At 43.1% G+C, this 27,269-nt stretch overlaps 1 protein-coding gene across 8 annotated transcripts in view; it reads right to left on the bottom strand.

Moving 5' to 3' along the window:
• ARHGEF3 (Rho guanine nucleotide exchange factor 3) overlaps window positions 1-27,269 on the bottom strand; it is a 260,452-nt gene that overhangs the window by 12,789 nt on the left and 220,394 nt on the right. For all 8 annotated transcript variants that reach the window (XM_036331844.1, XM_036331841.1, XM_036331846.1 and 5 more), the window contains 5 exons: window positions 12,666-12,836; window positions 9,660-9,722; window positions 7,994-8,090; window positions 7,759-7,835; window positions 2,392-2,649 (listed from right to left, as the gene is read on the bottom strand). In XM_036331844.1, coding sequence (XP_036187737.1) covers window positions 2,392-2,649; window positions 7,759-7,835; window positions 7,994-8,090; window positions 9,660-9,722; window positions 12,666-12,836 — 666 coding nt within the window. The remainder of the gene's footprint in view (window positions 1-2,391; window positions 2,650-7,758; window positions 7,836-7,993; window positions 8,091-9,659; window positions 9,723-12,665; window positions 12,837-27,269) is intronic.

Below are 27,269 nucleotides of genomic sequence, written 5' to 3'. Positions count from 1 at the left end.
AACCATCCTGAGAATTTAAAACATTAAACAACTAGCTCCCGGAATATCTGAATATACAGAGTCCTATTTCAAGAATTTCTCTTTCAGGGGAAATTTCTATCAAGCCTCCGAAACACTGTTAAGAAATTCTAATAACGATGTGATACTTGATGCATTGCATTAGCAGCAAGACTTCCTTTAGCTCTAAGTCACAGGACTGAACGCTTGGTGTAGAAGCAATTTACTTAGTGTTCTCTGTTTTATTTTATTTTCATAGGTGGAAACTTTATTCAGGGAACATGTAAGTTAAGCTACATTTATGTTTATCAAACATTCACCATGCTCCCAAGAGTAGAGGGCTAAATATTTCTGCTCATCTGGGGTAATGCCACAAGGATTTTGAAAAGAAGATTAAAAAGTGCTGTGCCTACATTGTATAAGTGGGCATTCAGAAGACTTGCTTTGCAGACATTTTCCAGTGTGGGTTTCCCATGCTTCGTGCACAAATCTGCCTGAATTACCAGGTGCAGAGTCAACTTCGGAGAAGGGCATCACATTTTATGCACTAGGGAAAGTGGTGCAAACAATCATATTCTTTTTTCCCTTTTAGTTCAGGCTTTAGCTCACTGGGTGTTTTTTTATACACAGAGTATTATTCTTTCATGCTGCATATTAAAAAGAAATCTTCACAATAAAACTGTAAGCAAGCTTGTGTGCTTTAAAAAAGTAATTATTTAGACTAGCGTGAGCTCCCTCTGCTTTCATTCCTGCAGACCACACACTGGCTGGGATGAAATATGGAAAGGAGGCAACTCTATTGCACTCTTCCCGGTAATAAAAACAGACATGATGAAGTGAGATGGGCCTCATCTCTGGTGCCCGCATCCCCCATCGTGCTGGACTGGGGGCCTGGTCTGTGTAAGTCAGGCCTGCCAGACACCTCATGAATCAGGAGAGTCTTTTCCCTTTCTTCTCTGTCCTTACATGGAGGCACTGGCCCAGCTCTGCACCAGTGAGGCCTCTCCGCAAAGCTTGGTGGGCAGCTTTCTATAATTGCAAAGGCAACGGGGCCCAGAGTATCCAGGCTTTCTGCTTCACGGTATAGGATCACAAGGAAGTGGAAACAGCCCTGGATTTGCAATCTACACTGACAGGTTCAGGCAGCAGCCCCATCCCTTGCCGGCTCTGGACCCGACAAACTGTCTTCCCCTCCAAGCCTCATCTAGAAAATGGTCCTAACAAGAAGTTACCTCATAGACTACTCTGAAGATGAACTAAGAGCTGATTTACTGGGTATTCAACAAACGTCTGCAGGTATTGTTGTTATTACTTATTATTAAGCCCTTCTTTGGGAGGAGATGGGCAGGGTGCTCAGTAGGGTCAAGGCTTCTGATTTTCAAACCACCGACGCACATCCTCTTTCTGCTACTGTCACAGACCCAGTCAGGGAACGAGCCCTATGAATTGGTCTCTTAGCCTCCACACCTACTGCCACCTCTGAGCAGGCTCCTGTGACTGCACAGCTGGGCAGCTGCACCAAGGGACTGTCCCTAGTCTCTCCTTGTCTGTCCCCCGTCCTACAGACCAGGAGGTAACTTGTCCAAGGTTACATTACACAGTTTGTTGTGATGGAGCTGGGATTTGAACCTGAATCCCAGCTACTTAGAAAACAAAAACACAACAAAGAGAAAATGTCTCCAACTGACATTTAAAATCCTCTATAGTCAGCTACAAGCCCCCATCCTCTGCCTTCTCTCCCACTGTTTCCTCAGACTATCCTCAACCTCTGGCTGACCGCTCCATGCCTCTGCCCAGGCAGGACCTGTCCTGTCACATCTTCACACCCTGCACAGGCCCTTTGCTCCTCCAGCCCGCCATGTCCCCTGCCTGCCCCGCCGAGTACCCCAATCAGAACCCAGCTCTCTGGGCAGAATGCTCACAGTTCACATTATTCTCATGATGTAGACCCCATTTCCCCCCACCTCGATAAACATTCACTGGAGGCCTGCATCCAATTGATTGGAGCTACATTTTAAGTGGGTGCTGATTTCAAAAATGGGCTTTGGGGCTCAGGTAAAAGGCAACTCCAATTTGCTAACTAGGCAAAGATATTCAACTTAACATCTCCACAGAGATTTTGACCCTCACAGCAATGGTAACAAACAGACTGCAGAATCAAAAAACCGTAGTGTCAAAGGAACTTTAGAGTGCATTGCACGTAAACACTACATTTTATAGGTTAGGAAATGAGAGAGGAGAAGTGACTTGCAAAATAAAAAAAAATAGATGATTGATAACACAGCCAGGCCTAGAACTCAAGTTTCCTGAAGCCCATGTACCCACCCATTTACCTAATCCTCTACCGTCCCATGGGGGAACATAATAAGGCAGGAGAGAAAGAAAGAAACTTACAGCTTCTTCCAGGTGCTGCTGGTCTGGGTTATCATTTGGCGTGTGCCTCAGGATTTCTCGAAGGAGCAGAGGGTATTTTACCAGGCGGCTCCTTGGAATATCGAGGAAATTCCATAGATCTAGTTTGCGGCTGAAGGGGGATTCTAAACATCGCTGAAGGAAATCCTGGACTCGGTGGTCTTGTTTCTTGTGGTCCAGCAGAGCTTTGGCGGCTACTTGATTGCTGCAGTAGCTGTCGTAGGAGCTGAGACAAGGCAGCTAAGAAAGGAACATGAGAAGAGGGTTGGAGTGTTACAATCACTGGAGCTACAACTGACATCACTTGCTGGGACTGAACAAAACCTAACTGGTCTCCGGGCCTGGCCCACGTTCCTTTATCTGCAAAGGCTGAAGGACACAGACCAGTGGAATCTTCAAGACGACAATGGAACAGTGTTTTCTGGCTCTGATTTGCTTGCACAAATTGTCTTAGTTGCATGTTTACTTTCTTGATAGTTAAGACCCCTATCCTAATTTGTTTGCATTTCTGCTAATCTAAGCTAAAAACAAAATAGCTAAAATTATTGCATATGCATTAGTTCATAATTTTCCCAAACTTCCAAAAGTATCTGGTGAGGGGAGAACCTCCTATTACAAATTGTCTTTTAAAATTATTCATAAGAAACATATCTAGAAGACTTAGTAGCGTAAAAAGAAAACAAGCAGCCAGACTCTGCAGCCAGCCCTTGGCACAGCTTGGAAAAAGCACCTCGACGTTAGGTTAAGGCTGACTGATTCAAAGGTGGACAGACGATGAGGAACTCCAAGAAGTTAAAGCAAAAATGTAATCAGTAAAAAAAATGGATGCAAGAAGCGTTTAGTAAAATCTTTTAAATTAGTTCTGACAGGCCAGAAGCCGTTCTGGCTCTACCCACTGGTTAACACCACACTACCACGCAAAAAACAACTTAAGCTTAAAGACTTTGGAACACTTCAACTCCACTCTCTCCTTCCAGCAAAATACTAATCTCTCTGAGGTGTCCCATCAGTCCAATCGTGCAAACACAGGCTCAGAGACTCAGGAAAAGGGCTGCTCCCTCCCTTTTCCACTTTTCCCTCAAAGAGGCACCCTATACCATGCATCCTAATGCATTGGCTGTCAACTTCCAGAAAGTTCCTGGAGGCAAGAAAATGCAGCCAACGGCCTTGCTGTGTGCTTCTCTCCCTCCGACTATGAAGCCACATCCACCACGACACCTGCTCTGCAGTGGGATTCAGTGAGAGTCGTTTGTTTCTGTATCCTTAGCACTTTGCACTGGGCCTACTATACAGCAGTTTGCATTCTGAATTAACAAATAAATGAATGTTTAATGGATTACCAGATTAGGTAATATTTGATTGTTTGGGAACACGGCTTAAAAATAAGTTGTGGCAGCATCTGAACCATGGGTCAAAGTTTAAATAGTCTGCTGCTTCTTTTACACCTCTTATTGAAATTATTTTTTCAGTGACTGAAATAAAAAAAAAAAGATACCAAGGAAGCAATGTTTAAAAAGTTCACTGTTGAGTTTAATATTCCTTGGAAATGTCTACCTTCTTTAGATGTTATGAAAAACCTCTATTTGTGTTAAAAAAGAGTTGCAGAAATTCTTTCCGTAACCTTGTATATGAAAGTAATAACTGGTGCGCGCACACGCGTGTATACACATACATACACACACACACACACACACACACACACACACACACAGCAGATGTGGTTTGTGGATTGTAATTTAGATTTTCAGAGTTAATTAAAAGGAGCCTCAGGCCCTCTCAATTTCATTTCCACTTCCTCGCCTTTTAAAGAGACTTGGAAATGTCTAATGTGGTCATTACAGAGAAAGAAAGCAGCAGTAACTAGTGAGGAGGCCCCAAAGACACTGCTGCTCGCTGCCCAATGAGCCATTACTCTCTGATCCTGCCGCCGCTGCTGCCATGGCAACCAAATCAGGCTCTGGTCCTGTGTTCACACCTGACAGGGTGCTCATTTCCTGGGCATGACCTGCAAGGCTATCTGGTGCAGTCCACTGACTAGAAAAGGCCACAGGTGATCTATAGCTAGATAGGAAATGAAGAATGTACACATCTTGGTTCCCAATTACATACACGTGTACTTAATGAAATGTGAGAGGTGACAGACAACACAGTGGTTAAGAGGACAGACTGGGATCAGGGAGAATCGTTTCAAAGCCTTAACTCAGGCTGTTACTAGTCACGTGACCCTTCTGAGCCTCAGCTTCTCCACTTACAAAATGCATAGACTAATGTCCTCCTCTCCTTTAGTTAAATAAGCAGAATAAAAAGCATAGCACGAACGTGGTTCCTGGTTAAGAATCGGTAAGGGCCAGCTATTATTATTATTTATCCTTAGAATATTTTTATGGAAGAAACTGGTTTAGAGAAGCAAGACTACATGCTCAGCTGGAGACAAAACCAGTCTGAGTGTGTTCTCTCCCCATCCCACCTGCAAAGCTCTGCACTCACCATCTCTTTAAATAGACTATCAAGAAAGAATTTATAAGGGAAACTCACTTTTTTTTTTTTTTTAGAAATTCCTTCTATCTCCCTAACATTGTGAAAAGTGACACAGAACAAATCTATATTTTTGCTTTCATGTGCCCTGCCTCTCTCCTTGGAATTAAAATTGAATTAGGACCCAAATTAACATGAGAACTTGTGCCTTGGAGAGCTTATCAATTATTTTATTACTGAAAAAAGGGTTTGTGTGAAGGTAAGTCACTTGGGAAGTTGTTTCTTTATGATGGGGAGGCTGATGAGAGCAGGCTGACCCCCCAGGGAGACTGATCTTCAGTACCCAGAGAGGTTCCCTGAAAAAAAACCAAAAAACAAAAAAACCCCACACTCCTATAAGGCTTTCAAAGTAAAAGTAATTGATTCATTCAAAGGTCAAAAGGACTGGTCAGGGCTAACCCACTTGGCAGACTCACTTGTTTAAAAGGGTTTTCCCCCCTCTTTTTCTTATGGGGAGAATAAATCAATTTTTCACGGGTCAAATGGGCTCTGACTTTTCTCATTCAAAGTCCACTAAGATGTTTATTTTGTTCTGTTAAAAAGACCAGAACTCAAACAGATGTACCCTTTGGTTTACAGTTCCCACTCGCACGGACACATCTGCAGTTAAAAGAGGGAAAACACTTAACAGCTCGTCAGCCTGATAAACAAGGACCGTTTCTATGAGGTCTGGTAACAACGGGCCAGTTGTTTAATTTTAGGCTGCTCCTCGAGCTGCAAGTCCCACTTGATGTCTGTAGGATGCAGGTAGCAAGGGGCCCAAAGGACTGCAAAAGCTACCCCTCGAGCAAACCAATGTTCTAATAGAAGTGACAAACATTTCTTTCAGAAAAAAAAAATTAATAAGGCAAATGCCTGTACTTTTGCTTCTGATACAAACTGACAATTTGTATGTTGGTGTCTGAGGAAACCATGCAGTTCCATGTGGCCATCTCATCAGGAACAGCAGTCACCACGCTGATTCTGGAGTGGGGTTTCTCTGGCCCTGGCCCCCATCAAAGCAGCCCACAGACTCAGAAGTGTACGCACAGGGAGCACACCCTCTCTTCTCATTGCACCTTCTCTGTCTCCAGCTGTCTGGCTCTCTTTAGAGAAATTTCTTTGTGGGCTAAAGAAGTTAAAACATCTACCACAGCTTATAATAAAATGAAAGTCAAAAATATAAGATGAATGACCGCTCCTGAAATATTGAAGCACATTTTCTAAATTATTCACATGAGAACATTACTTGCCTTTCAGAAGCCCTTGGGATATTTCAGCCTCTCTGCTAAAATTGACTCCCGAACTAACGCTAGCTAAGTCATGAAACCCTCAAAGTTTCTGGATCAAGGCAGTAATTGAGAAGCATAAGTTACTATAAGAGATCAATGTCAAAACTTAGGAACCAGAAGGTTTTGGGAAGGCTAAAACACAAATGCAAATGGAACTGGATAAAGAGAACGCACATGGTAAGAGTAGAGCTCATAACCTTCACAACATTCTCCAAACAGCGGATGTCCCTAATCCTTGCTCTTGTGGCACTATCTGCCTATTTTCTAGATCAGGGGTGGGGAACGTCTGGCCTGCGGGCCATTATAAGGCCCTCAAAATCATTTGGTCTGGCCCTGCGAAAGCATTAGGGGTGAGTTAATTAAATGTTTGACCAAATAGAGCAGGCTAATTTTCAAGTTGGTAATTGTGTATGGCCTGGGAATGATGTTATAAGTATCCAAATGGCCCTTGGCAGAAAAAAGGTTCCCAGCCCTGTTCTAGATCATTGTGTGGATCAGAAGGATGAGAGGCCTAATCCTGACTGGAAGAAGTCATCAGAGTACTCGGCTTTCACGACCTGGTTCATAACAAATGGAAAACACCTGGGGCTGGGGTAGAACACTCAAGCACTCACAGAGGGAAACAGAAGCATGCCATAGGAGTGATGGGGCCTGTGGCAAAATAGAGAGTACATGCCTGGCCTAAAATAAATCAGTCAAATGAACAACCACCGTATGGACCCAATAAAACACACGTTCAGCCCAGGACCATACATTTAGAAGCCCTGATCTAAGGTCGCAGCTGATCTCTTCAATTAGGAAAGAAAAGGGGTGATATTGAGATGAAGGTCAGCATATATGAAGTTACTTAGAATCAGATATATGCTAAACAACAACAACATTTAGTTATCACCTTGTTTATGAAACTACATTTGGCTATAAGAGGTTTTTGACAGCCTGAATAAAAGTTTTTTTACGGCCCTGGCCAGTGTGGATCAGTGGTGGAGCTTAAACCCATGAACCAAAAGGTCACAGGTTTGATTCTCCGTCAGGGCACCTACCCTGGTTTCTCATTCAATCCCTGATCGGGTGCTTTCAGGAGGCAACTGATGGATGTTTCTCTCTCACATCAATGTTTCTCTCTCTTTCTCCCTTCCTCTCTCTCTTAAAAAATCAATATAAATATATATTTTTAAAAATATTTAAAAGTTTTTTTATGATGATGGATAGGAATATGTCTCTAACTTTGTACTGGAATAGAATTGGTAATAATTATATTACAATTGGCCTGAATAGAACATTAACTAATGTTACTTTATTTTATTGAAATAAAGGGGCATGTTCTCTTTAAATGCAGTAAATGTGTAATAAGAAAAAAAATTATTTCCCTGCTTAGAAGAGCTACAGCCTAACTATAATGATAAATTTTACTAGGAATTTGCTGTTTTATTTGTTTCTGGTGTGAAATCGGTGTTTGTTAATAAAAAGAGAAGTCTAGCTAATATGAAACTCCATTTGAATTATTGAAATTTATCTTCAATCAAGACCAGAGAACTTTTCTTACCCAGCCCACGAGGATGGCACCGACGTGTTCAGTTGAGCCATCAGGCTTCCGGACATCTCGAAGCTGACTAAGGAGCTCTGATAAACAAACAGAACACTTACTTTGTTAGGCATTCAAATATGAAGGAGGCTAGAGGTAGGTTCTGGGTTACTCACATTATTACATAATCATGACTTGTATAAGACAGCTCAATTAAGGCTACAAGTCACAACTCATCCTTGGAACAAAATTATACCTTCATGTAGAGGAATCAGAGAGTCCAGTGTTCCAAAAATCTGATTCAACTCCTGTTCTGTCATTATGGAGAGTTTCAGCATGGGGTCGTGATAGGCCTGTGCAAGAACCACAAGAGATGGAAGCAAACATTTAAACTTGGAGGAAGTAAGTTGTTAATGTAAATGGTTTCTGAGAGGCCCTGAGAATAACAAAATATTTGGCTCTCTCCAACAACTTCTCCCATAATGCTGCAGAAACAGCAGATGGGTGTGGCTGGAGCAGATAGGAATCCAGCATTGCCTTGAGCCTTTTGTGGTTGTTCATAAACCAAAGTAGATTTTTAAAAAAAATTCTAGTGTATCATACATCTAGGAAAGGGCACAAATCCTAAGTATAGAGCAGATGTGATTTGTATGTTTTAAAATTTTACATTATTACCACCTCTTATTAATGATAATTAACCCACAAGAACACCCAATTATTTCCAGGGTACTGTAATAGAATACAAAGACTCAGATGGCACAGTCTCTGCCTTAAAGATTTATAAAGCTAATTGGGAAGATAAGAAAAACACACGGAAAGTTAAATATATGTTTAAGAAATAGTTCAAGCCCTGACTGGTATGGCTAAGTGGTTAGAGCATTGGCCCATGCACTGAAGGGTCCTGGGTTTGGTTCCCAGTCAAGGGCACATACCTGGGTTGCAGGTCTGATCCCCAGCCCTAGTCAGGGCAGGTGCAGAAGGCAACCAATTGATGTGTCTCTCTCACATCAATATTTCTTTCTCTCTTCCCCTTTCTCCCTCCCTTCCTTTTTCTCTAAAAAAATCAATGGGAAAAATATCCTCAGGTGAGAATGAAAAGAAAAAAAAAGGGGGCTACATAGGCTACAAAGCATAGGTTTCATCCATTTTCCCACACACAATGTGATTAAAAAACAAATCCTATATAATAAAAGGCTAATATGCAAATTGACTGAACAGCAGAATGACCAGTTGCTATGATGCACACTGACCACCAGGGGGCAGACGCTCAACACAGGAGCTGCCTCCTGGTGGTCAGTGCGCTCCCACAGGGGGAGTGCCACTCAGCCAGAAGCCCGTGGCAGCGCTAAGGATGTTTGACATCCCCCCCGAGGGCTCCCAGACTGCAAGAGGGCGCAGGTTGGGCTGAGGGACTCCCCCTCCCCAGTGCACCTCCCCAGTGCACAAATGTTGTGCACTGGGCCTCTAGTTTCCATATAAAAGACCCTAACTGACATGATAGTACACAAGTGACTCACTTAACCGTATTATCCACTTATGAGATTCAAATGACTATTTCTAACACACAATTCCAGTTTCAGACCATCTACACTTTCTCTCCCGTGGATAAGGAGGCCCTGCACGTGAAACTTCTAGGACAACAAAACATACGTAAAGCCAGGCCTCCACCAACACTTTCCGATTAAACTGAAGTATTCTTTGAGGTGCACTAGAAGCATGCAGAGGAGAACCCCTAAAGGTGCCAGGTCCGGAGAGCCTTCTTGTTTTGAGCCATTTCCCCCACTGCTTGGTTTGTGCAGGTTTTTCTCAATTTTGGATGAACCTTAGTCATAAAAAGAGTGCTCATAAAGACAACCTTAGAATTGTGAAGTTAGAGGGAAAAAACATGAGGTGACTCACATGACCACTGGATTTAAATTTACCTTTTTTGCCAATTTCAAGTCCTCTATTAAGTCTTCTTCTCCTTGGGAAAGCTCAAAGATCGCCTGCGAGGAAAGATAAAATACATCCACTGAAGCATCTCATTTATGAGACCAAATTCAAACAGTGCTCAAAGCTCCAAATCTACTTACTTCTTAAGTATTTTTAAAGGATTCTTAAAAAGTTAAGTTGAGCTGCAGCAAATGTATTGAGTGGCTAAAAACTACAAAGGGAAGATTTTGCAAAACTTCTGTATAATGTGCTTATCTGTTTGTGGGATAAAGGGGGTTCCAACGTATGTTTCCAATCCAACAAGTCATCTTTCATGTTATAGATCTCTGATGCAGCCAAACAAGAGGGAACTATTTTAGGTAAAATAATTACAGATTGAGCCACGGATACGAGTTTGTTTGAGTGGCAATCATAGTGAAGGATTCAGGGTCTGCTCTCAGTGATGGATGTGGCAGTATTATTAATTGGGCCATCACAATTTGTCTTCCTTCTACTCAACATAAGGTGCATCTCAACGGAAAGTGTTTCCTATCAACTCTTGTCCTGAGGCTGGAATTATAGGAAGAGTCTAATATTTTATCGCTCTAAATGTCCGGTGAAGTTAATTCATTCTCAATTACTTTGCAGGCCTACACGGTACAATAAATAAAATTACAGGAGCTGGCTATGTGCAAGAGTGCATAAAGGGACCATGTCTAATTTGGCTCTATTAAGCCATCATAATTTAAAGGCTGTGGTGTGCAGAACGCTCTTCCACTCTCCTCTGGGAGTCTAAATGGTGGCAAACATTACATTATGAAAAGACTCCACGTTGGTGGTGCTAGTTCGGGGACTCCTACATTTCTTTTAGACGACAAGGCAGAAGTGAGCAGGGTGGAGAACCCCTCCATTCCTGGGGTTGGTGGAGCCGGACACTCGCTGGAGCTCAGTACACGGTGTCCCTCCGAGGCCCAGCAAGGCCTTGACGCCATGCCCTCCTGCTACTCTTTTTTGATTAATCTTTTATTTTGAAATATAGACTCAGGTGTGAAGTTAAGCAAATAGTACAGAGAAGTCCGGTACACAGCCTTTTCAGCTTCCCCGAATGGTGGCATCTTACATAACTACAGAACCAGGAAGTGCACTGGCACAACATCCTTAACTAGCCTTTACTTGGGCCTTCCTCACCTTGTACACCTGTTTTACTAGAGCTCACGTACATAGCCTGACTGTCTGACCGAATGTGACCCCAGGAGAGGAAAATCACAGAACTCCACAATGGGGTAGGCCACAGTCAGTTATCTGTGGGGGGCAGCACAGTGTCACCGTGCAGGCCGAGGGCTTTGGAATAGGACAGGACCTGGGTTCAGAGGCTGGCTCTGCCATTTTCTGGTGCTCACTGTGCGTGCTGATTTCCTCACCTGCGGAATCAGTCCCTCCCTCCTTCCTTCCCACTACCAGGCTGTCCAAGTAATACATGCACACTAGTCACCCTCGGAAAACACAGAAAAGTATAAAGAGAAAATTTTTTTGAATGCCCGTAATATCATCTCGTTAACCATCATTAAGATCTTGCCATATTTCCTCACAGGACTTTTTGAGTGCAAGTAAATGCTTTATTTACTCATTTTAAAATAGATAATGCATTGCTTAGGTTCAAAATTTAGAGTGCACACATTTCTACTTGCTGAAAACTTTCTCTCTCACCTCCTTCCAACCACCCAGTTCCCCTCCGAGGAGGCAACAATGTTACCAGTTCCTTGTGTTCCTTCCAGAAATGTTATATATTTTTAAATTTAAAAAATTACTTATTTATTAAATTGATTGGGGTGATATTGGTCAACATGAACATAGGTTGCAGGTGTGGGTTAGGTTTTAATGTTTTAAAAGCAAATATATACTTAAAAACACATACGTTCATTTTTCCTTCCCTCTTATTTCACATAAATAGTAGCATACTCTTCACCCTATTTTGTGCTTTGCTTTATCCATTTAGCCATTCATACATATCAGCACTTTTGTGTGTTTCTACAGCTACACAGAATTCCATGTATGGACATTCATTATTTAACCACTCCCTGGTAATAGATGTTCAGGCTGTTTCTGGCACTATTATAAACGTTACTGTGATGAATGAGCTCACACGTACATCTTTTCATCTGTGTATAAGTGTGCCTGGCAGATAGATTCCTAGAAAAGAATTGCTGAGTCAAAAACCTAGAAAATTGCCGAAGCCGGTTTGGCTCAGTGGATAGAGCGTCGGCCTGCGGACTGAGAGGTCCCAGGTTCGATTCCGGTCAAGGGCATGTACCTGGGTTGTGGGCACATCCCCAGTAGGAGATGTGCAGGAGGCAGCTGATCGATGTTTCTCTCTCATCGATGTTTCTAACTCTCTATCCCTCTCCCTTTCTCTCTGTAAAAAATCAATAAAATATATTAAAAAAAAAAAACCTAGAAAATTTTCAAGTACTCCCTTTTCCAAGGTCAAATTTGCCTCAAAAAATATAAATTCTAAGGATTTCACAAGATGATGCACATTTGACGTATTTAGCACAGCCTGGCACGGGATGAACTCTCCATAAAGGGTGATATGATCATAGCCATTTAGGGCTATTGGTACAGAAAACTTATCGGAAATGAAATTAACTGCATTCCCCAGAAGAGTTTTCCACAACACTGAATCAAAGTTTCATTAACTGAATATTTTAAAATATTATAGAAGTTGCTATTAAAATATCACTAAATGATTATGATTATTTTTTGTGAATTCCAGGATCGAAAATAAACATGTCCCAATTCACCTTCTTTGTAAATACAGATGTTCATATCAGTTTCTTTTTCAAATGGGGGCCACACCCACCCAGCTGAATGCTGGTTTCTCGGTTCCTTAAAAGGTCTGACACCCCCATTTGTCTTCCTTCTACACATGCCAAGGAGAATGGATTTGGAAAAGGGGTGTAGACCTGCAGTGCACCTGCCGCCAGGCACACGGTCAACTCCGTGGGCCCCACGCCTACCTCCTGACGTTTGATTTCCTTGGATGTAAGCATCTGATTGACGCACACGTCGAAGGTCTCACTCCACAGCTTGCTGTCTCGCCGCTTGGTGCTTGAGGGGGCGGCATTTCTGGACCAGGGCCGGGGGGTGAGGATGTCAGGACGGCTCTCGCTGCGGAAGCTAATGGAACGCTGAACAATAAGAAAAACAAACGGTCACGGGGGCCGCAGGGCTGGGTGGATCACTCGAGCAGCTTCCTGCCCCTGACAGAACATAAATCAGACATCTGCAAGAAAGAGAGGACAATGCCAGAGGCCTTTTGGGAAGGAGGGCACTGTCTTGAGCCTACGTGCTAAGGAAAATTGGGCAAGGGGCCACTTTCCCGCACGCACGTGCTGGGAGTAGCCACGACCTGGATAAACACAAGAACATGCACAAAAGGCAGCTCTCAGACAAGCGATGGGTCTACTTTTTTCCATTAAACATTTCCACTCTTCCGAAGAACAACACTGACAGTAGTAGATGTCCTTAAAGAATTCTACTCCTACTCTCCTCCTCCTTCTAGGAACAGAAGCCCCACTCTCCTTGCTATTCTACTCACTCACTTTGGTTGGGCTCTCCCAGTCCTGGCCAAGCAGAGTACTCCATCCTGGTTCTGGAAGGGGCATGTGATTCCCTGAAATTTCATGAATCATGGGAGGAAGAGTGAAGGACTCTTTATTCTTTTGGGATGGTGAGCTCCAAGAGTTAACATAAGCAGGAGTTTTTTGCAGCTACTCTCCCTGGTCACAGAGAAGAGTCGGTTGATATAGGAAAGAATGAAGGGACACAGAATGAAGGATGGAGAGAGACACCAATGGAGGAAGGCGGGGAGGGAACAAGCTTTACCCACACGGTGAGAGTCCCCGGATCCCACTGTGCTTGAAGCCAGGAAGAGCCACTCTCAGACTAAGGCACTAATACATTCTCCTTTCTGTTTGCATTCATCTCAGTTAAGGTTCTGTCAACTTAAAAGTACCAACTAATACACATACTAAATATCAAGCAAATGATGCCTGTCCCCTAGTTATTTTCCAAAGAGGTCCCAGTAGATTTTGGGGTGGCCCAAGCACCCAAAGTGCACCCTTAGGGCTGAAACATGCTACCATAGTGTTTTCTCTTGACAAATACAAATGATCAAGACGAAAGCTATGTGCATCATATTCAGCCTTCAGCCTAGAAGATTTCAACACACTTATTAGAAAGTTTGCTAAAGTAATGAGGTATTGCTGTGCTCAAAAACCACATTCTTGCCTGGCCAGCGTGGCTCAGTGGTTGAGTATTGATCTATGAACCAGGAGGTGGTCACGGTTTGATTCCTGGTCAGGGCACATGCCTGGATTGCAGGTTTGATCCCCAGTAGGGGGTGTGAAGAAGTAGCCAATCAATGATTCTCTCATCATTGATGTTTCTCTCTCTTTCTCTCTCCCCCTCTCCCTTCCTCTCTGAAATCAATAAAAAAATATTAAAAAACAAAACACCCCACATTCTTACTTAGCAAGTGCTCCCTGCCATGGCTGTGGCCACATATCCATGGCCTTCAGTGTAAATTTCCAACTCTTCAGTGTGGTACAGAATGCCTCTTATAATCGGACCAGAGCATGCATGTATATAGTATCACTTCCTGCAACTCACCCATTCTCTAGCCCTACTATGGTATCTCTAGCCCTATTAGACTATCTGCCATTCCCTAAATGCATCATGCCTTGCCATCTTCTGTGCTTCTTTCAAGAAGTCTTCTCTTCCTAGAAAGCTTTTCTGTCATTTCTTACCTAGTTCATTCCTGACTGTCTTCAGGATATAACTCAAACACCTCCTCTAGGAAGGTTTTACCAATGTCTTCCCATGCTCTCCTAAAGCAATTTGGACATATTGCTGATACAGTAACAATCACATTTTATTATACTTAGTGGTCACCTGCTCTGAATTATAAATTTACTGAGGGCAAGAATTGATTTTATATGTGACATATGTGTCATCCTCACTAAGACATTATGAGGTAGCTTCCAAATATTTTGAGATTCAACAAAATTTACAAAAGAAAATTTTAAGACAACTATTCACATGAGGACATTGCTAAATAAGGTATACTCATCTGCTTAATGGAATATTATGTAGTCATTAAAACAATTCTGAGCTAATTTAACAGACAATTTTAACAGCTGAAAATCCCTTCTATGCAAAAAGATTAAATCAGTATATGAGCCCGTTTGGCATGGTTGAGTGTTGACCTAGGAACCAAGAGGTCACAGTTCAATTCATGGTCAGGGCACATGCCCAGGTTGTGGGCTTGATCCCCAGTGTGGGGCATGCAGGAGGCAGCCGATCAATGATTCTCTCTCATCATTGATATTTCTATCTCTCTCCCTTCATCTCTGAAATCAATAAAAAAATTTTTTAAAAAATCATTATATGAACAGTTTATGATCATGAAAAAAATGCACATGAGCAAAGATATAAAGGGGATGCCACAAAACTCTATTTTTTTTTTACCTGACTACATTATAGGTAATTTTTAACCTAGTTTACAAAGTTTTGTAATTCAAGAAAAATGAGTAAGTGAAAAATGTAAAAAGAAATTTCCAAGGGACCTCAGGGTATTACCAGCAGGAAGCCAGTTCTGTCTACAAGTAGCAACACAGCTCCTTAGGCTGACATGGCATCCCTGAGCTGCTGGGCTCATTAACGAGCTCGAGCTCACGATTGCTGGGCCAGCCTCGGGCTGGTCAAGAAAGTACTTGCTCCAAATACGCAGTTCACTAATGGTATCTCATGAATCCTCGTGATCTCCTGAAAACAGGCCCTTCTGAAAGAGGGAGCAGACTAATGTTGCAGCTCCCCAGCACGCAGAATCAATTAGCCACAGGCACGGAAAGGTCAAAACAAGCAAAGTGAGTCATCAAATAACCCACTCATCTCAGTTAGTGGTTCTGATCCCAGCCTGGGGGAAAGGGGAGTTAAAGAGCAGAGAGAGGAACACACAAAAAAGCAGATTCAAATGAAAGACATTTTCCACTTTCACTTGAGAGAATCAACGGCCCACCTGTTAGTGCCTGACCAACTTCAAAATCCCCCTCCCCACCCACAGTGTGAAAGTAATTTATGCTAACTTTAAATTTTCATACGTTACAAAAGTATATAAAATTAAGTACGTGGGTGGGGGGTGAGGGCATGCGCTGGGGGGTGAGAGTGGGTGGGGAGAAGTCAATGGGGGGGGGGAGGAGACATTTGTAAAACTTTCAACAATAAAGAATTTTTTAAAAAGTGTAAAAAAAAATTAAGTACAAATCCTCTCATTTTTCCAAGACCATTTAGTAGAAGTGAATGCTATTAAGTTTGTTCTAGATCTTGTCAAACCTTTTTTTCACATTTGCTAACATTCACAGAAAACAAAGTTTTATCTTCTCATTTAATAATGTCTTTCTGTGTTAGTATAAAAGACTGACTTTTTAAAAAATAATTTATCGTCCTAACCGGTGGTTCAGTGGCTAGTGTTGGCCCTTGCACTGAAGGGTCTCAGGTTCGATTACTGGTCATACCTGGTCTGCAGGTTCAATCCCCAGCCCTCGCCCAGGCTTGTGCAAAAGACAACCAATTAATGTGTCTCTCACATTGATGTTTCTCCCCTGCCCCCACTTCCTCCTTTCTACTCTCTCAAAATCAGTGGAACAATATCCTTGGGTGAAGATTACCAAAAATTATAATAATAATAATAATAATAATAATAATAATAATAATTTATTGAGGTGAAGCTTCACACAACATAAAATGAACAATATTTCAAGTGAACCATTCAGTGGCCTTTAGTATATTCATAATGTTGTGCAACCGTCTTTATCTAGTTCCAAAACATCCCATCACCCAAAGTCACTCATTCTTTGTTTTTTCTTTAATCCTCACCTGAGATTTTAGAGAGAGAGGAAAGGAGGAAAGGAGAGAGAGAGAGAGAGAGAAAGATGTGAGAGAAACATCAATCGGTTGCCTCCTGTACGCACCCCAACCAGGAACGGAACCTGCAGTCTCGGTCTGGGCCCCAACCGGGACGGATCCCGCAGCCTTTCTGCTGTACAGGACAGTGCTCCAATCAACTGAGCCACCTGGCCGGGCTCACTCTTTTTTAACGGCGGCCGAGTTAGTGTCCCATATCTGGGTGGACCACATGGACTCAAACAAACTCCAACTGATGGACACTTAGGTCCTTTCCCGTGTCTGGCTATTACAGAACGTGCCTCAGTGAACATCCTTTCCGATTCTGTGCTGGTATTTCTGTAAGGCGGATTGCTTAAGTAGAAGTCCTTGTTTAAGAAAATCAACACTTTAACCTTTGCTCTGTGCTGCCAAGTTGACCTCCAAACAGTCTGTCCCAGAAAGGCACATGGCACGACAGGACACTTTTTCCAGACTCTCATCAACAGGACATTATGATCAACCTAACAGGAAAAACAACCTTACCTCCTTGATTTCCGGGTCATGTTTTGAATGTCAGATTGGGCATATTTTTATGTATTTATTGAAAACCTTCCCAGAGAGTTGGAGATTTTCTTCTGTTGCGGTTTGAAGAAGAAAAGAGATGTGAGCCATACCAGGTGAGCTCTGTTGCTAAGGATTCCTTGTTTTGTGTTTCCTTGGTGATTGCTGGGCTAGGGTACTAAGGGGAAGGGACGGGATGATGTTCACCATGTATGTCACACAGGGGCCGTTATGTGCTTCCCACGCTTAGCACTTCTGGTGAGTTCTCTCCGATCCTCACAAATGCCCTGCAAGGTGGGGATTTATTCCCATTTTATGATAAGGAAACTGAGGCTCAGAGAGGGTGCCTAATGAATGAATGGCATGCGCTATGTGCTGGGCACTGAGGGGAGCTGTAGAGCCCTGCTATACCCCCAGGTAAGGAGTCCTACCCCTGTTTTGCACATGGGGAAACGTGAGGTTCAGAGAGGGTGACACTTGACTCAAGGTCACACAGCTAATGAACAGTGCCCCCGAACTTAAACCCCAGCCAATGGTGAACTCAGAATGACACCTAGGTCTGGTCTATTTCAGTCCAACCTCTCCTCCCCCCAATTTTTATTTTTATAAATATATTTTACTGATTTTTTACAGAGAGTAAGGGAGAGGGATAGAGTTAGAAACATTGATGAGAGAGAAACATCGATCAGCTGCCTCCTGCACATCTCCTACTGGGGATGTGCCCGCAACCAAGGTACATGCCCTTGACCGGAATCGAACCTGGGACCTTTCAGTCCGCAGGCCGATGCTCTATCCACTGAGCCAAACCGGTTTCGGCTCCCCCCAATTTTTAACCAATATCCTGCTTTGCTTCCTCTAGGAGAGTGGTTCTCAACCCTCTGGCCCTTTAAATACAGTTCTTCATGTTGTGACCCAACCATAAAATTATTTTCATTGCTACTTCATAACTGTAATGTTGCTACTGTTATGAATCGTAATGGAAACATCTGATATGCAGGATGGTCTTAGGCGACCCCTGTGAAAGGGTCGTTCGACCGCCAAAGGGGTCGCGGCCCACAGGTTGAGAACTGCTGCTCTAGGGTAAGACTCAAGTGTGGTGTGGTGCATGCACCCAAACAGAGGAGTTTCAGGCTACTTCTGAAATGTCCACTAACATTTTGGACCAGAAAATTCATTTTGGTGAGGGGCTGTCCTGTGTATTACAGGATGTTTTGCAGTACCCTTACCGCTAATCGATAGATGCCAGTAGCGCCCCGCCCCTGTTATGACAACCTACACATCGCTACACATTGCTGGCTGTCCCTGGGGTGAGAAACAGTGGTCTATGGTGGCCAGCAGGGGCTTGCTTCGGAAAGAGGGACCCAGCCTTGGGAGGAACTGCATACAAAACAGAAACACATATACAGATCCCCCGCCTGGCATGATGGTGGGGTTCTGGGTCTGGAATGAAAAACATTCCAGGACAAGTAAGAGTTTCCATGAGGGAATGCTGCCTGCACGAGTCAAAAACCCGAAGCTCATAACTCCTAGCAGCTACAATAACAACGGCCATAACAGGCAGAGATAATGCAGACTGAGGAAATGGGTGCTCGTGTTTATGCCGAGTTGGTATGTGGAAAAGATGCTGCAGGTGCACAGGGGGCTGTCTGTCAGGTGGGGGCATGTGCCAGAGGAAATGTAAGCCCAGCAGGTGAGGCGCGATGGAACAGATTTGGTTTGTTAATGCTGCCTGTTCCGCAGGTTGCTCCCTCACCTTTTCCAAAAAACAGAAGGTCTCTCCAGCCAAAGATAACACGCTCCAAACAAAGAGCTCCAGCCAGGAACTTCTTTATGCCTCTTGCTATTTTGTAACAGACAGTTTATTATTAAATGGACTGGAAGCTAGGGGCTATAGAGGAAAACACATTTCTATGTTGCTACGACAATGGGTTAAGCCAAAATGTTCAGCGGCTACGGCTGGGACCAGAAAATGTTCTCCAGCAGCCCAGCGGGGGAGTGTCTCATGTAAGGCTTGATGAGAACATTTAACTTAAACCGACAAATGACACCTTCCCGCTGTGTGGCCTCCAGCATGTCTGACCCTCATGCTGATCCTGGGAGAGGCACCGGGCAGATGCTTGTGTGTTGCTCCCTTTTAATAGATGAGAAATCCAAGTACCAGAGGATTAAAGTGACTGGCACAAGGCAAGTGCTGGAATCGGATCTGAGCCCAGTTTTGTGGCTACACAACGTGGATTTAGGTAAAGAACACAGGCTTTGAGGTCAAACAGTCATGGCTTCAAGTCCACTCGGAAGCCGAGGTCACCTTGGGAAAGCTAATCCCTTTGGGTCTCGGTTTCCTTTTATGTGGAAGGGGTGTGGTCATAGTATCTCACAAAGTTGTAGTGAGGATTAGATAAGAAAAAGTATGTCAAGGGATTAGCCAAGTGCTGGCCCATGGTCAGTAGGAAATGAATGTTACCTATCATTGTTACTACACCACCGTCTGCACTGCCACCATCAGTGTTTATTCATGTTTTCATTCATTAGCAAACAGCAGGCATCTCTGAACTACTGGGACCAAGTAGCACCCTGGGGGCCGTCATTAGGATAATTTACAGGAGGCAGCGTTGTTGAAACAGCCTAACATGACCAACAACAGGGATGAAATAAATTACAGTGTAACCGTAAAATGGAACATTATACAGTTGCTAAAAACATTCTTTTTGAGAAAAACTTGATAATGGGAAGGTCTCACATGCAGCATTAAGTAAGAGAAGGGAGATCCCTATTTAAACACAAAATGTTAATAGGTGTCACCCTGGGTGGTAGAGACTATGGATGATTTTCATATCCAACTTCATACTTCTCTACATTTATTTTCCAGAATGAAGAGGTATTAACTAAGAGAAAACAAAACCAGTAGACAAAACCAGCAGGACCGTGAACACTGAGTTCAGTGACGCTGTAAACATAAAACTACATAAAAAGAATCTGGTTCAGATTGATGCACATTAAAAACATAGTAAAAAGAGAAGAAACCACTGGCAGCAAAATCTCAGACATCTCTTGTAGCAATATGTTTATGGATACATCTCCTAGGACAATGGAAACTAAGGAGAAAATAAACAAATGGGACTAGATCAAAATAAAAAGCTTCTGCACAGCAAAATAAACCATCAACAAAATAACAAGAGCCCACTGCATGGGAGAATATATTTGCCAGTGATACATCTGACAAGGGGTTAACCTCCAAAATTTATAGGAAACTCATACAACTTAACAAAAGGAAGATAAATAATTCAATTAAAAATTGACAAAGGACCTAAATAGACAGTTTTCTAAAGTGGACATACAGAAGGCCAAAAGGCATATGAGAAAATGCTTAAAGTCACTAACCATTAGAGAGATGCAAATCAAAACAACAATGAGGTACCACCCTCACACCTGTCAGAATGGCTATCATCAATAAGTCAACAAACGACAAGTGCTGGTGAGGATGTGGAGAAAAGGAACCTTAGTACACTGCTGGTGGGAATGCAGACTGGTGCAACCACTATGGAAAACTGTATGGAGTTTCCTCAAAAAATTAAAAATGGAACTCCCATTTGACCCAGTGATCCCACTTCTAGGAATATATCCCAAGAAACCAGAAACACCAGTCAGGAAGGATATATGCAACCATATGTTCATAGCAGCACAATTTACAATAGCCAAGATTTGGAAACAGCCTAAATGCCCATCAGCAGATGAGTGGGTTAAAAACTGGTACATCTACACAATGAAATACTGCCTGCTGTAAAAAGAAGGAACTCCTACCATTTGCAACAGCATGGATGGACCTGGAGAGCATTATGCTAAGCAAATCACATCAGTCAGAGAAAGATAAATATCACATGATCTCACTCATTTATGGAATATAATGAACAACATAAACTGATGAACAAAAACAGATCCAGAGACAGAAAAGCATCAATCAGACCATCAAACATCAGAGGGAAGGTAGGGGAGTGTGGGGATAAGGGGGAAAGATCAACCAAAGGACTGTATGCATGCATATAAGCCTAACCAATGGACACAGACACCGGGGGGGGGGGGGGGAGGGGGGCGGGTAAGGAGGGAATAAAGACACATATGTAATCTCTTAATCAATAAAGAAAATAATAAAAAAAGAAAAAGAAAAAGCTGTGGACCATTTATACTATGGAATACTATGCAGCTATAGAAAAGAAAGAACTCTTACCATCTGCAACGGCATGGATGGACCTACAGAGCATTATGCTAAGTGAAATAAGCCAGTCAGAGAACAATAAGCATCACATGCTCTCACTCATATGTGGAATCTAATGAACAATATAAATTGATGAACAAAAATAGACCCAGAGACATAAAAACATCAAACAGACTGTCAAACCTCAGAGGGAAGGAAGGGGAGGGGGGTGGGAATAGATCAACCAATGAATTCATATGTGTATATGCATAACCCATAGACACAGACAATAGGGTGGTGAAGGCCTGGGGGGGCGGTCAAGGGGGGAAAAAGGGGACATATGTAACACTTTCATAATAAAGATGACAAAACAATAATAAATAAAAACATGGTAAAAAGGCAAACCCCATAGACCCAGTGCAAGGAAAAAGCTTTCTGTAGCTGGGAGAGATTCTGAGTAGATGAATGAAAAGCTGAAGAAAATATTTGACTCAAGTGTGGGGACAATATTGCACAATTTGCTTAATGTAAGCCAACAATTAGGAAGCCTTCCAGAGACTTGGGGCGGCAGCCCAACCTCTTCATTGGGCACCATAAAAAGGCTTTAGTACAATAATATTCGTGATAAAATACTCCACGAGCCTAAGTGGCAATGATGGCCCTCCCGCCACACAGGGAAACAGAGAGGGAGGGTCAGCAGTGAAGTGGGATGACCCCGACGGACAACCTGGCCATTATGTTGAATCCTGGCAAACTGCAGGCTTCATTATGACCAAACTGACTTTTTGCAAAGGCCTACTGCAGGAGAGGCACTGCGAGAAGGCTGCAGAACCCCAGCTCCCGCACTTCCTGGCCATGTGACGTCGGGCACATTGTCAGCCTGCAGGTTCCTCCCCTATTAAGTCGTGAGGAAGCCTTCCTTGCATCATTATGGAGGAGAGGAAATGAAGCGATGAATATAAAGTACTTTACACGGAAGCTGGCTCACTGTAAATACTCCACTCACGGAGTTGTTACCACTACGTAAAAACTGACAAGTTTTCAATTATAATAGTCAACTATTACAATGGTTTAACTACTACTGTAGGAGAAGTAAAGATTGGCAAAAGGTCAGGAGTTCCCCTTGACATGGAATACAGGTCATCTCTCAGCTATACCCTTACCTTCCAGATGGAAAGGCAGTATGGTTTCTGGTTGCTTCCTCCAAAACACACACACACACACACACACACACACACACACACACACACACACACAAGCTTGTCTGTATTTGTCAAATAACTTAGGGCAGGACCAAGGACTTTTGTCACTTATGGAAAGTGTGTGACCTTGGACCAGGGGACTAAGTGTGAGGTCCGTGGAAAAGAAAATCATGGTTTCCAGCTCATGGAAAGTAAGCAAATATGCTTTTGGGTTCTCCTCCTACTTATTTCCCAAAGCGAGATGCCATCAGTCTTCTCTCAGTCCCTCCTCAGATCTGAAATGCCCTTTCTCCCCTCCATCCTCATCACCCCTGAGCCCTTCCAGGCCCAACACAACTCCCCCCACCCCCCACCCGCCCTTCCTTCAACCCCTGTCCCAGGCCACTACCAAGCGTCTTCTCTCTAATATGCTCATCATATAAGATTTTCAGATCTTAGATATTTTTATCTGGTTGCAAAGGTAACATTATTACAGGGTGGGGTAAAGATTTGTGATCAGGATGTCTAAAGCAGTTTATAATGGTGGAAAATGAAAACAACTAAAATATCCAATAACAAAAGGATGATTAAATAAACTGGTATATCTTTTTAATGAAACAGTGTATATACCCAGGAAGAATCGGGTTTGTGAAAAATATTTAATGACATGAATATGTATTCTCATACTATAAGGTTATCTTATACTGTTAAGACAAAAGCAAGTTAAAAATAGTGCTTATAATATGATTATGGTTTTGTTTTTAAAAAATACGCATGCAAGTATATAGTAAAAGAAAAGATTGCCTGAGTATATGCCAACATGTTAATAGAAGTTTTGTGGTGATGGGAGATGGGATTACAAGGGACTTTTATTCCCTTTTCTGTGTTTCTCTATATTTTTTAAAATGATGTTATGTAACCAGAAAAGAAAGCACAATAGAAGGTAGGTATTTAAAGAAAAAAGAACAAGTGCCTTCAAAAATCATTCTTCATATAGAGTTATATAATAATGTAAAAATATTCACAGCCTAAATATCCATTAATAGGAGACTGACTATATAAAATAAATCACATCTACACACTGGAATAATATATGCACAGTCCATTAAATTACAATCATATTTCCAAGAATAACTGTGATATAATATTTCCCTTAAGCCATAACAAAATTCTCATCCAGCTAAATTACAAAGGGAAAATAGGAATGAAAGAGATAAAACACACTAGGAAAAATGCAAAAAAAAAAAAATTAAAAAACCACAAACATTAAAAGATATAAACAGGATTATTTAATTTTAATAAAAGGTATAATTCCCCCAAAAGGCTGTAACAATGATAAACAGGAGCCTTTAAGTACCCAACTGTATAGCTTGGAAATATGTGAGGCCAAGACCAATAGAGATGCACAAAAAACCAATCACCCACAGTCTTTGTGGGGGGTCTCATCCAAAAGTGAACAGATCACACAAAGATAAGGCTGGATAGACTGGGAGTAACCCCAAATTAGTCTCAGAGTGTGTAGTTTATGTAGTTATACCTGGAATGAAATTGAAAGGGAATTATTAAAATCTTAACAGGGGCTATTTTAGAGTGAGAGGCTATGTGCGTTCTTTTCTCTCTCTCCTTTTCTGTATTTTTCCATAATGAACATACACTTTTATAATGGAAAAAAAAAGGAAGTTCATGTTCAAAGAGGAGGCAGGGCTCAATCACACTGTAATGAACATGGCATTCCACAGCACACGCTAGACTCAAATGAGTCCGCCAGGCGTGCACAGCTGTGGCGGGAGGTGACTGGCCAAGGGGCGGAAGGCGAGCTTGCCTTCCTCACTCCACAGGGGTGCAGGCAGGTCCCTCTTGGAGCTGGGCTGGATTTTCCTCCGGGCAGGCCAGCGGAGGATTTATGGGCCCAGAGGGATCCAGACATCTGTGCTCCATCTACCAGCAGTGCTAGCCTCCCCCTGGTCAGCAGCAGACGGAGCGCCATGCAGTCGGCTGTCCCTCTCTGATTTCCACAAATGCTGCCTTTGTGCTGAGGCCCGAGCCCCCAGTCCATGTGGGGCACAAGGGAGGCAGGAGAGAACAAGGCCTGCAGTGTCTTGCTGAGCTGCTGCGAGCACCACTCCACTGGTGATTGGGTTTTAACCTTTTTGGAAGAGGCTGCCAGCCCCACACTCTCCTGATATCCTCCCGAGGAGCCAGAGGAAGGACTGCTAAGTGCTCCATTATTGATTAAAGCATCGTGTTTGGGTATGTGAGCCTCACTCATCCCTTCTCCTATAATGAAAGGAGCCCAACATGAGAGACACAACTGGACATCCAAAGGGATATATATAGCTCTAAGGTGCCAGGAACCAGCGGCGAGGGGTACTGTAGCAGAGAATCAGGCTGCTCAATCACAGCCTTGAGTTGCTTTTGGAAGGAGAAAAGGTATAAATATATACACACATGGGTAAGAAATGAATGCTGAGAGGCAGCCCCTACACTCCTTGTTCTCTGTTCCTCTCCTTTTAGAATAGGCATCAAGGCCACAGTAGGCAAAATGAGGAAGGATATGAGGTTGGGTCACTGAGCACCCCCTTTGGGACTTCCCCTTCCCCCTCCTCCTCCCTGCTCCTCAGGCTACATCAGCATCCTTTCCCATTCTAGCTGGTGCGGGAAGCATAACGACATGAGATTATTGAGATGCTAGGAGTGGAAATAATTTTGCAGAACTTGCACTGCATGCACCAAGGTGACTGCTAGAAATATCTGGTTGTACTTCACAGACCCCCCTGCAAACATGGCTGTCTAACTCTGCATACAACCACAGGAGCCTATTTCCACTTGCTGACCCCTCAAGGACGCACTCACAGCATAAACACATTGTTCAAGTTCTCTCTGTGTCTATGTGCATGACTATTATGCATAACTCTGCTGGGTTGTTTCTGCCCATAAATGGAGCCTGGAGGTAGCTATTCACCAGGATATTTTAAAAAAATAAATAAAAATGACTTTGCTACAAAAAATATTTGAGGTTTTAGAGACTAATCTCCACATGTCAAATTCCTCCCTGGGGTCTGGCTTTCTCATCCTTGCTTGGCCTCGTCTATTGCATTTCAGACATGGCTTGACTTCTTTCTGCCCCAGTTCTCTTGATCAATGCAAATTGTCAAGACGATCAAATATTTCCTGCAGCGTTCCATGGTAGGTTCTGCATAGAGCAGAAACAGAAGAAAAGAAATAGAGGTTGCCTGGGAAGCCAAAGAAAAGATTTTGAAGGTATGACAATGGGGTATGACAATGGGGACATTTGCAGATTACCGCTGGCAGGCTACTCAGGCACAGCTCCTTACTGCCATGTGGAAACAGAGGCCCAGCACCACCAAGCCTGTAGCTCACGTTCATTCCTCAAGAGGAGTCAGAAGGCCAGGTCCTTACATAGATTGTTTTGATTTTTAATTGTTAGCTCAAAACACTGTGCGGCCAAACAAAACACAACTTGGGGGCCAGATGTAGGCCATGAAGTTGTCAGAAAGCAACTCCATCTAGAATGTAAGCAACATGAGCTCAGGAAGTAGGGCCTGGTGCATGACAAGGGGATGAGTGAGGCCCTTCCTTGAGCAGAGGGTGGACTGTCCTAGGAGAGACAATGGGAAGAGATGCTGGCAACATGGGGGGGAGGGTTCATAATCAAGGGGGGGAAATAACTACAGAGTGAATGAACTTGAACCACAGTCACTGGGATGGAAAGGAAAGGGTGAAATAGCAGTAGACAAGCAAAAGAATTTCCAAAAAGCAGAACTCAGCAAAAGACCAGATGTGCAGGACTAGGGCAGTGATGAATCTTCCAGAGGAAGCCTGCCATGAACTTGGCCAGAGGGCTGAGGGGCTGGTCACGGGGGAGAGAAGGTAAACACATTTTTCTCCACTAGCTTCAAAGCCCTTCATCTGCCTCCTCCAGACAACCTTCTTTTTTCCTCCTCTGTTCTCCCACAAAGGGGACCTGGGGTACCCAGAGGCCCCAGCACCAATCGAACCAGAGCCAAACCTATAGGTAATTATGTGCTGAGGTATTCATTCAGAAGACACTGTGAGCAGAGTTAACAGAGGAGTGGGCCCGTCAGGGGAGAAGCACCAGAGAGGGGCGGCATCTCTAGGGAAGTGGCGAGAACAGCTTGGGCTACTCGGTGTCATAGCACATTGGCTGAACGGTGTGGAAGCAACGACAGGAGGGGATGAGAGAGACTCAAATCGTTCTCAAGTCACAGATTATCAAAGCATGGGACAAGCCTTGGGTTCCAGTCCACAATTTTCCTAATGACTCACAAAGTCAAGAAAAAAATACTACAAAGAAAAGTGTTCAGGACAAGTGAGAAAAGGCAGACTCAAGTCTACTTCTCGGCTAAACAAGATGAGCCTTCTCATGGCGTGACTTTTGCGGGCGTCAGTCTACAAGAGGGCGTTTATGATGATCAAATTGGGTTGGAGGCCTGGACAAATCTCAGTTTTCACTTTAAAAGATAAACTTTATCAGGAGTTTAAGAACAAGAACAACTACCACCACTTGTTAACCAAAGAATTATTACAGTAGATAATATTTACTTCCTGGCTAACTAATTAGTAAATTAGTGATTGCTAACTAAGGATCAAGGCACTATACCAAGCCCTTTAAATGCACTATCTTGCTCTAGCCAGTTTGGCTCAGTGGATAGAGCGTTTGCCTGCAGACTGAAGGGTCCCAGGTTCAATTCTGGTCAAGGGCA

Source organism: Myotis myotis, unplaced genomic scaffold (assembly GCF_014108235.1).
Source record: "Myotis myotis isolate mMyoMyo1 unplaced genomic scaffold, mMyoMyo1.p scaffold_m19_p_13, whole genome shotgun sequence".
Lineage (NCBI taxonomy): Eukaryota > Metazoa > Chordata > Mammalia > Chiroptera > Vespertilionidae > Myotis > Myotis myotis.
This window is presented reverse-complemented; position numbering and strand designations above follow the sequence as displayed.